Below are 12,101 nucleotides of genomic sequence, written 5' to 3' on the forward strand. Positions count from 1 at the left end.
CCTGATTACTTACTCTATAAATACGAGACTTTTACTTATGCATTAAAGGTAATTAGCTAATGTTCTCGGAATTAAAAACAATGTCACAAACATCAAAATACGTTTCAAATTATTATGTCTCTACAGTTGACCCTTGGCTACTTTGTATTAAAGTTGAAAGTAACAGAAATAATTAATGGCACTAAGATCATTAAGTCTCCGGTTAATACACTCAAAATAAGGGCATGTTACTATTAGAGTTATTAACTTAATGACCAAAGTCATTAGCGATTTTAATTTTTGATATCCCCCCACCTTCTGCTAACTCCTTCTCTCCTGGCAGCGGAGAACAAACAGAAATACTTTTTATCGCTTAAAATGTATAATTAGTTACTACAATTCGTTATTATTTTTATGGCTGGTAATACGCGGCGAGTTGAAGTGGGTGGTCGATATGAGAGTCGTAAAGGCGGATTTATATAGAATTTAAGCATGCTGCTAGCTACTACCAAAGCTACCCTGAAATAGTAAAAAATTGAATTAATCATTAGAGAATATGTAGACTACTATCTAATTAAAGGGGGCTAATTGGGCTATTAAAAGATATATATGTTGTAGGTATTAAAGGGTTCCTCAGTAGGAATATTGACGATTATTATTTAATATATTTTTAATTCGTGTAATCTTTAAATATATTAAAATTCAGGAAAAAAGTCTGTATTCATTTTAGGAAGGATACTAGCAATATGAAAGTGTACCTACGATATTATTGTAGCAACTATTTATCAACGTCCCAATATTACACTCCTATGCGACGGATTAAACAGCTAGGAAACAAATACTAAGATGTTGTTGATATATTTAGTAAAACAATTTCAATATATAAGCATACCCTATTGAAGTTTTTTTCATCAAGTAGTAGAATATTTTAATAAAGGTATTTAATTTGACTAACAAATAATAACTTTGTCAACTGAAACAGAAAAAAATTGTTTGGATTTTTTATGTTTTTTGCCTACATGCTGTGTAGATCAAGTTCAGTGATATTTTGACTTTATATTTATTTTTCTACAATTATTTTAAATAGTCGTTTCCTGCACTATTTTCGTGTATAATTTCGTAAATATTTTTTATACCCCTCCGACCGGTCAGTGGTTGAGTGGGCATAGCGCTTGGGTCTCACCCGAGCGTCGCGTGTTCGATTCCTCGGCTGGCTAAGTCCTCCATCACAACACAAGCAACATTTTCGGCTTTCTGTGGTGGTAGTAGGAGATTTTCAAACATTGTTGGGTTATTCGTAATCCGGGAATGTTTGTCTTTCTTTTTTTAAAAAAAAAAAAATGTAAAAGCCTTAATAGGCGTGAAATAAATAAGAATACGAGTATTTTTTTATCAGGAAGTTTTTTTTTTCGTTTGTGCAGATAATTTCGAAGTGGGTGTTAAATGAGGTATATTTCATCGATATGGAATTTTTATGAACTATACATCTGAAGCGATTCGCAACAGATAGTTTTCTTCGTTTTGTGGTGCAATCTCCTATCGGGAGTTGGCTTTCATCAGGTATATCATCAACGCTACTTAAATAACTGCAGTCTTAACAGTAGGTACCGAATTCATGAATTGCAGCATCAACCTTAACCACGTCTTCCATCAATTAATGCCTGCATTATTATTATTATTATAACTTGGTTATAAACTTTATCTTCCGTGATAAAGCCTTCTTTAGGTATACAGGTATACACAGCACTACACAAAAGAAAAGTTAAAACGTAACTGCGTAATTAATTAGAATAATTTTGAAATTTTAGTTTAATGTTACCTGCGTTTATTAATTTAGGTGTAGTAATAATAACAATGATTAAATACTTTCAATACATTTTAATATTCTCGTGTTTTAGAAATTAATGTTAGCCAATCGCCAGTGGGTAAAAATAACGCGTTGAAGTAAGTAATTATTCCAGATTCTAGAATGTTATTTCGCAGAAACATTGGTAAATTCCAATTAAATATGTAAATTCTTAATATAACAATTATAATTATAAACGCCGTTTTTCATGCCTCGCGGCATATCTCATTCATATTAAGTATAATAATTATTTATGGACTACTTACGTATGTCAGGTTTTTCGATTGATTTTTGTGGGAAATGACAAGTTGAATTTGCGAACAAGTAAAAAAATTATACCGCAAAGCAGCTTTCTAGATTCTAACTAACTAATCATCACTCCTTTTCTCATCATGGGTTAGGCAGAAGAAATTAAACGCCACAAAAGTCTATCTTGGCAGACATGCTTCAATCGCGCTCATAATTATTTTATTTGGCCTCTTATGTCTTCTGTTATACCGTCATGTAATTATGGATTAATACGGTGTTCGTTAGAGTCATTAGTCATTATAATACATCCCAGGATGGGTGTTTGTGTCCTCTAGAAAAACATGCTCTATGCACACTATCTCACTGGATGCAGTATTTTCATATTCGCTTTCAGTCCTCCGTTCTGCCTTTTCGATTCCTCTTTCATGCAGTGTGTTCCCTCGTCTTCTTTGTATAGGTATATATGAGTGGCTTTTTGGTGTCTGTCATCTGGCATAATGTCAACATTACCAGCCCATCGTAGACTTTTTAACCTATATAACCTTACAATGGTTGCAAACTCAATTAGGTTTTCGAGTTTTTGTATAATTTCTTAAAGCCCTTTATAGGGCACGATTATGAAATTTAATATAAAATTGGAAAGGTATACTAACCATCAAACAATAAGGGATTCATCTTTCAAAAGCATATTGAAGCAAAGAATGATAGAATTTAAAAAACCTATAGTAGTAAAAATGCAAAGTGGCAAATAATGAAAACTGCAAATTAACGGCAAAGATTTTATGTTGAAAATTGTAGTGTTTGTTAAAAAAAATAGTTTCAAACCGCAGATGTCGTGTGTAGATTTAAGTAAGGATATTTAGTGTATGTAGTTCTAAGACATCTTCATAGATGGCAGTAGTAATAAAATATGACAGAGACAACATGTCGGCCGTTTGGGTATAATACTCGAATGGTTACGAGTACAGCCGATGCTAGCCGATCAACAGGCAAGCATTTCAGTAGGAGTTCCCTTCCCCAACATATAAACTCAGATCCTGTATAATGGACGTTAGTTCTGTTAGATATTCATTGTAAATATCTTACAGTAATACACGTAATCTCAGAAGAACCAAAGTAATTATTGAAATCTTCCCATCATCAAATGTATTGCAAATTAAGAAGAGAATAAACAGATCACTACAAAACATAAATAAAAGATATTATTATTATTTTTTTTTTAATGCCGGTAACCCGGGCGTTTATTGACAGCAATATTTGTTTACAAATTATGTGCGCTACCCGACTCACTAGACAATATCTGTTCTGAGCCGGGTAGCAGTATCTACCAGTATCTACTATTAATATCTTGGTATACACCTAAATTCCTACATCTACTTAAAATTTGCTCTGGTTTTAAATAAAAATGCGATTGCACCACTCGTGGTCACTGAACGGTTTCAAAATGCGTTGTAACCATCGCTGCCAGCTTGAAATTTGTCGTTAGACATAAGAAATCATTTAATTAGGTACTTACGCAAAATAAAGTAATTGCCTGAATTACATATGATGAGGTATACGATGATCTGATTAGCGTAATGTAGTTAGGCCCTACCTATCATTTTATCACTACCCATGTGTTTGCACTTGAGATCTTCTTTTATATTGAACAATTATGACGTAGTCTTGTCTTGATAATACTTAGAAGCATCGAAGTGATGCTTCATAGTTACGAGTTTATTTTAAAAATAATGTTGCAAAAATGCTGTGTACATTTTATGATGCCAGAACTCACTGAATGAGAGTAGGTGTTTGCTGTTTTTGAAAATAGAGTTGGTGTTTATTTTAAAAAACCTGTTTTTTTTACTGCTTATTTGTATTTCCTAATTTTAAAACGTTCCTAATACTGGTCGAAATGCTTGCAGTTTAAAATATAAATATATAAAACATTCAAAAAAGCTTTGAACGCTGAAACGAAAGATTCTTGAAAAAACAAGAAGAAAACAATTAACTTTATTGTACACAGTCATAATAACCATAGCTAAATTAATGTTTTAGTAAAGTTCAGAAATAAGAAAACATTTTGAAAAACCAGACTGACTTTGTTCGTCCAATTCTAATTATCTTCGAACATTAGAACACAGGCGTAGAGAATATAATATAGATACGGATTGCGATGTCAGGTTTATTACCATAATTTTGTAATTAATTTAATAATCCAGTATGAAACTAACTCTTTTTTGTTTGTGGCCAACCATGCCAACAAAATTGAAGAAACTGGATCGATTAGCCATTAGTTGTTAGCCGTTTCTGTACTCCATCGGGGCTAATGAACAACTTGCCGCTAATTTCCTATTCAAGCCGCCTCAGATACCGACCCAGTGCTACCAACTACCAGTGCTACCCAATAGTTACCTACTCCGCACTTCTGCGCTCCGGGTAATATTTGTAATTCTATCGTATTATTGAAGTGAAACTTCTTTACGCGCGTCATGCAATTTCGAGGACCGGAGTAAAACCGACTCATGACCGAAACGAAAATGCGGGTACCCCCACCACCGATTAAAGTTCATTTGATCTAGTCAAAGTTTTGAAGTAACATATAAATGCTTCTTAGCTCATCCCGACAACTGGCGTTGGTGGTGTAATGGTCAGCATAGTTGCCTTCCAAGCAGTTGATCCGAGTTCGATTCTCGGCCATCGCACATTATTTTTTTGTTTTTAACGCCTTTTTCATTCAATATCTTATTTTTTAGTAGGTCAGAACATTTTTTAAAAGAAAATAATATTGCAAAATAATAAAAACACTTATCTCACTGTGATAAAACATTACTCCGCTAGAGCGCGCTTTGCGTTATTGTGTTGGATTAAAATTATTATCTAATCCGTATATTATGATAATTGTATTACATTTATTTAATTAATTTATTTATTTTGATAATATGTAATAATTTACAGAAAAAAAAATTTAAAACTATCTCCCTCTGATAAAATATCCGTTCGCTAGAGCGCACTACGCGATCTTGTGTGGGATTCTATTTCTGTACATTGTACATTATTTTTAAAAATATATTATATTTTGGGTGTGATGTAGGTAACATTATAAAACATAACAAGCTCTCATATTTTCAGAACCTACATAATATAATCAATTTATGCGGCTTTGCTTACAGTTGGTGCTCAGCGTGGTTGGCTTTCAATCAGTTAAGCGAGGTTCGATTCTCGGCTGTGGCATTTTTGAAGTGAAACCTTGTTGAGGTGGGGGAGCCGCTCACGAACGTTCTCTCTCTTCTCTTCTTTCCTCTCTCTCAGACACCAGCGAACTGCGCCACGCCAAGCATCAGCTGAAACTAGAAGTTTCACTTCTGTCTTGCGTAGGCTTGACACACCCACTTTTTGTTATTAATATGGAAAACAATTTTTGTCTTCAATGAATTAATTATTATATTAATTTTTATGTCATTGTTCGAATTCGAATAATACTAAGCATTCGAATAATAACAGCTGAGATTAGTGAGTTCAGAGAGTACCAAATAACATAGTATATCTCACGAAACGCCTCAACTTTCTGCACATTCATTTTTATGTGAATACCGCCACAAGAGTTCATACTGGGACAATGGAATCTCTAATTATTTCGATTCATTCTGTGGCCGAGGAAGTGGGGGAGATGAAGGTTAGGAGGTACTTGGGTGTTCAGATCTGGTCACCAAACAAAAGTCTGATGATAGACCACCATAAAGCCTGAATAGTGGTCTCTCACCGGGGCGATAATTATGTATCCTGTCATTGATATGAATAAGCACTACGCCAGCCGGTTTCAGTTGCTTCGTACATGTAATTTGTACACGGAGAAAAATGAGAATTGCAAATTTAATAAGAATGTCTTCAATTTATTGGTAATCCAGATAAAAACGTGATAGCAGGTATTTTACGAATGAATTAACAAGTTTCCTGATAAACTTTTATTAAACTGCGAATAAATTACCCCACATGTGTGAACGAACATCCATTCCGACACCGTGATAATATATTCGCAGTTTTACTAAAAGTTTACCAGGAAACATATATTCATTCAATTAAATGGATTACTTCATTAATTTGAAGAGATCCTCAATAAATTAGCCATAATCAATTTTTTCTATGTACATGGATGGCGTTAGATATGTATTATTCAAAAGAGTTTCTACTTTCTGAATTGTAAAAAATTAAATAATTTATATCAATATGTTTTTTTGCAATACCTTTTTTTACAAATTAGGAATATTTAAAGACACCGGTTATTCATTTGTAATGCGTTTCCTTATGTCATGAAAGACTTGCATTATGCCCAGTATAAATAATAAAAAATGATCTTATCTCTCTAAACACACCCTTTTAAAAATATTTTTAAATATGTAATATTATTTCAACATTTTTAGTAATAAAATAGTGAATAGTAAAAATACAGTATTGTACATATTAGTTATTCAAGGCGCGTACGTAGGTTTCCGAGATTGCTTAGTAGTTTAAAACAGCTGCCCAGAAAGTAAACCTCATTTTGAAAAAAATACTATGTACTCATATATTTATTATTTTTTGTTATTGGTGCCCTTTTTTACTCATTTAAAGTACGCTCTAGCGTGTTTAAATCGCACTTTATGGAACGCGCGTTTTTTAAAGTTACCATGGCAACATCAACAAATCAACAAAATGTGAAGTCTAAATGTCAACTTTTAACTATAAATCTGACAGGAATATTTTAAACGTCAAATAAAACATTACAAATGTTTTTTCATTTCCATGACAACAAGATATTGTGATGTCACATCACGAATTCATTAATATTTCTTATTTCCAAATTTTTAATAATAATATCAATATTTATGTTTTCAAAGTGTACCAATAAAAAAATAGCGTAAAGTATTCGTGGATAACTGGTCTTTAAAACACTTGCTTTATTTCGAGCACTCGGGTACGCCGTCGTGCTCGAAAAATCGCGCGTGTTTTAAAGACCTGTTTATCCACTTATACTTTAATATACTATTTTGCAGGTAGGTGGGTATATTAAAAAATTGTAAACATTCTTATTTTAAAATTAAACACATAATTTATGATAAATAACGAACAGAAAATATTTAAATGTGAAATCTTAACGCGGCGGTGCCACACACGAAGAGCAAGATGTCGCTATAAATAAAACCAATTTTGCATTAGGAATCAGTCTAATAACGTGCATCGCACGTAAAAATGCACACGAGTCAGAGGGATGCTTTTAACTCTGTGCACCTAATTAACAATTATATTCACTTGAGAAATACAGCACTTCTTGTACTGATTCCGACCACACTGTTTTACTTTCAATATCAATTTTTTGTTAGTTTTCTGATATTTTAAGATTTATTAATTTTTTTATATCAACGGTATAAATATACATACTCTTAACTCGAAATAGTATAAAATAAATTCGCTATCTGCATCTGTTTGTTTGTGTGCTTAGTTCTTCTAAACTACGCAACGGTTTTTGATATGAGTTTCACTATCATTTAGAAAATTTCTTTCGAAATGTTTATGTATATAAAACATGCATATTATATTTGTAAAGAGTAGAGAAAAATCGATGCTTTGAAATAAGTCGTAAAAAAATATTTTCGGGTGCTCACATTGGTAACCCTGCCTAAACCTTATGAGTTACATCTAAATAATGTACTACAGAATTGTATAACATAAAAAAGCCTATAGAAAAGTTCACGGTAGTATATATCTATCTCCTAACCCGCAGTTATCATTTTTATCTTTTACATATGTAATGGTTTATTTACGAAGCTTTTTTGACCAATATTATATTTAAAATTATCCAATTAAATACGTTACTGACGTTAGGCATTTAATGTAGATCAATTGCCGTTAGCAGCATATCGTTTAAATTATTATCTTAGAAGATATTATAGATTTCAAATTACGCGCAGCAAAAAAAGGTAAAGTAGCTTCTTTGATCGACATAGTTTCAATCCTTACCAAACATATTATGTAAAGTAAAATTATTGAGAAAATCAATAATTTTATTCTTTTTGAACTATAAATGTCAAAGCGCCAACAAATAGATCGAATAGTTCATTTGTATAAATCACTCGGTCACTTATGACGCCACAGTACACATTGCACCCGTGCGAAGCCGGGGCGAATCGCTACAAATAATAATTGTATCTCAGAGTTAAACACTGCCACTACCTTCAGCTGCCTCTCAACGCACCTAGTTATCGTAGTTGAGGATGCCATATTCTCACTGGATCCAGACGGTTGCGAGCAGTTGGGACTTTTGTGCGGTTTCACAGAAAAAAATGCTTACAAAAATAACAATTAAGTGTGGCATTTAATCGAAAAATTTTTATCAGAAAGTATAAAATGAACGGAAACTATGCAAGGAGACAAACGAGTAGGGGATCGCTGATTTATTAAAATCCCGTTTAAAGCTTGATGATAAGCCATTTCCTAAGAAAATATTAGTACATTCAGAATATATCAGAAGAACGTGTTCATGCAGCTGCGCTTAACCTGATGAATATGATGACGAAATGCGTAAATATATTTTTTTTGGGACACGTGTTCCGACATCCACATAACGTTTTCGTGTTTTACTGATAGTTTGTTAGGATATCTTTCAATTCTTTCGTTAAAGGCCTGCAGTCCCGTTTTTAACATGAATTTGAATAATTTGACCAAATTTTTAATAAATCAGTAATACTTTTTATTAGGACTCCATAAAAGTGAGATATACAAGAACATGCAAAACTGATAAGTCGACTTAGGTTAAGGTGACATTGATTAATTAGTAACAAAGATTTGATACTTTAGCCTTCTTGTACCTAAATTCCATACAGTCAAATATATTCGCCACATCTGCATGTAATCTGGGCACAAGCGAATGTTTGAAATGCTCAATCCTGGTATTGTTGCATTTAAAAGCGATTTTGGAAGTTTTAATAACCTACTTATTGTCTTAACCGGTTTCCTTAAATCTTTCAAAATATTTTATATTGTATCGTTTATGCATTATGCACAGCTTATCATAATTACCTATGCAACATCATGCCTATGAAGGTATTTGAATTATGATGAAATTTTAATGATCATAACATTAGAAATTATTCGATAATATCTGTGCACTAGATCGACCTGATATTGTAAAATGCTAATAAAAATGTAAAATACACTTAATGGCTAATGTTTTAATCGTTATTTCAAAACAAAACCAAGCCACATTAGCCTACTTTCAGGCGTTGCGCGCGCAATCACTGATCTTAGAATTGCATTTATCAATCAACATCAAAAGCATTACGTATTACAGTGGGTAGCTAGAATCAGCCTACTACCTACGTAATAGTAGTACTGAATGTGCACAGTTGCAAAAACCAACACATGCGAGGAGAATTATGCGCACATGTTGCGATTTAAGTGATTTAACACCAGTAGCCGATGCACATCTACTCCATTCCCCATCAGCTGTCCACCCGTCTTAATGAATGTACCGCTCTACAACCCCCGCTATAAGGTCGTTTAGGGCGTGTCAGATGGCTTGGCGCTTAAGCACTTCTCCACACACGCGGGTCGCTTGATCTCATTATGCCAAAGCACGTAAAATCTACCATGAATAAAAAAACGATTGAATTGAAAGGATTCCATTATTTAATTATTCGATTGTTTGTAATTTCCATGCCCCCTGTAATTTAAAAAAAAAATTATTGCTCCATGCGCATGCGCGAAATCATACAAAAGTGTGCTACTTGCATAGAAGAGGTACTCATTTTTTATTGTTTGGAATAAAACCCCTTAACTCCCTCTCTCCAAGGGACATTTTTGTAAATCATTTCGTTCACTTGTCAAATTATTACAAGGGCCGTTCTAAGCGTGCACTTCATCAAATAAAGGGGGCTCGTCGTACCGGAGTACATACTTATAATATCTAATTATTACTATTTTTAAAGAGTTGAATGCTTTTAGTTCCCGCTTAATAAAGGACGGGCCTTAATGATTTTCTCAATGGGGGACGAATTCGTGACTTTAGACAATGCAGTTCGGATTTACGAACTTAAAAGCTTTAATTTTTTATTTCACCATTAGCAGGGGTGTATTTTATTGTAAAGTGGTGCACTAAAGTATTGTGCGGAAGGCTCGGAGTCAACTGTTCAGAATGATTGTTATAATTTATTCGCAGCTTGATCAGAACACCGAGCGCATTATTTAAAAATAATACCGTTTCTGACAAGTGATATCCCGCCGTGTTTTTGTGTTCTGTGGGAATATTGGTTACCAAACACGGGTACAAAATTAATGCTTTATTCGTAAATAATCGTTAACCAGTTCAATGTGTTTCATGGTTACATGAAGAAATTACACAGGCATGAATTTTACGTACCATTATCACTGCCAGAATTACATACGATCAGAATTACACGTGAACGAAATAGCACGTGGAGAGAACTATACCCAATTATTTCATATATTAGAATTTTTAAAGCAAACTTTTGTTTTGTTTTTTAAACCTTACATAAATATATATATTTTTATTTTATGTTACATAATTGATAAGCAACCGTTTACCATGCAATAAATGATTGGGCATGAATTGTGTAAAATTTAAAACACAATCAATAGTAATGGGATCATATATTAAACCTAAAAAAATTGAAAACACCACTCTATCTATTTTTGTTTAGTTTAAATTTTACCCTAATGAAGCTAGAGTTAAATGACACCGGTTGGTAAATAGATTTAAATAAGGGTTACAAATCATACATTTAAATCGTATCATTGTTTCATAATCATATATGTAACCACAGAGTAAGCATTTTCCACGTAAACAAAAATATATATATGTGTGTGTGTATTATAAAGAGGGAGATATTATAACAGATCTTTGTATTTTTTAAAAATTTAGTTTGGAAAATTACATTTTTTATATCTAGATGTTAAATGTATATTGTGAATACTTGTTAGTGTCCAAGTAGTCAAATTAGTAGCAAGAGGGAGGAAACACAGAGACCCGCAAATCATTCCACTGCCGAGCTGTTGAACTCAAGAACAAGTCGTAAAAACGACCCGTCCTGAAGTGGTAAATGTCAACGGCACAAATTTAAGGCGCGAATTTGGTGAGTTTCCTTGAGTATGCTTGAGTGTGCTGGTCAATAACACTAACTCCTTGGAGCATCATCGATTGAAATGCCAGCAGAATAAGTACAGCATTCGCAACAGATGTCTGTGCTCTAATGTGATAGAAGTAGAAGGATTGAAAACATTATCAGATTATTCGTGAACCTGAAATGTAAAAGTATTGTGTTGCCGATTGTACGCGGGGCTTCGTTAATTATTTGAATCTATTTATTATTTACAAGTATTTGTTATTGTTATTATTGCAGACGAGTCAGGATGCGAGGCTGACATGGCGGAGGCGTGCGGGGCGGCAGGTTCCCTGGGCGGGGGCGGATCGGGGGGCGGGGGCGGGCCGCCCATCAACAGGGACACCGACCACAACTTCGGAGAGGTAGAACAAATTGATATTTACTTATAATTATGAGTTGTGCTCTTTTGCCATATATGGTTGTATTTTTAATATTACATTTTATAACGGATTTAAAGTACGATATAAATTAAATCGCAACTGTGAAAATATATCATTGTAATCGGTTTTTTTGTTACGTGAAACGATTTCTTTAACTGAGCATCAAGTTTATTTCATCAAGTAATTTATTATTCACTAGGTATAAGAAATCAATCAATAGTCCTGTGGGATACATCTTCAGCACTCTGAAGGGGATAAAATTAAAATTTTACAGAGGGTACCTATTTTCTCGATATGAGTGAATATTAATAGTGATTCTGGAATTTAAATCTGATTATACAGTTGTTTAACCATTACGTCATTTCTCTGAAAGGGTGGACAGAGAGGATATAATGTCCTGTGGATATATTTGTTCTAGCACACATTTTGTGCATTCTTGACATCGCTTGGCTTAAGTATTTCATTCACTTGATCGTTATATATTTTTCTTGGACGTCCTTGACTTTTAAC

At 33.3% G+C, this 12,101-nt stretch overlaps 1 protein-coding gene across 1 annotated transcript in view; it reads left to right on the forward strand.

The window, feature by feature from the left end:
- pdm3 (POU-domain protein pdm3) overlaps positions 1-12,101 on the forward strand; it is a 206,749-nt gene that overhangs the window by 51,921 nt on the left and 142,727 nt on the right. Inside the window, exon 3 of the mRNA XM_089636063.1 lies at positions 11,449-11,573. Coding sequence (XP_089492189.1) covers positions 11,472-11,573 — 102 coding nt within the window. The 5' untranslated portion in view covers positions 11,449-11,471. The remainder of the gene's footprint in view (positions 1-11,448; positions 11,574-12,101) is intronic.

The sequence above is a fragment of the Hesperophylax consimilis genome, chromosome 10 (assembly GCF_061612785.1).
Source record: "Hesperophylax consimilis isolate HC1 chromosome 10, BYU_Hcon_1.0, whole genome shotgun sequence".
Taxonomy (NCBI): Eukaryota; Metazoa; Arthropoda; class Insecta; order Trichoptera; family Limnephilidae; genus Hesperophylax; species Hesperophylax consimilis.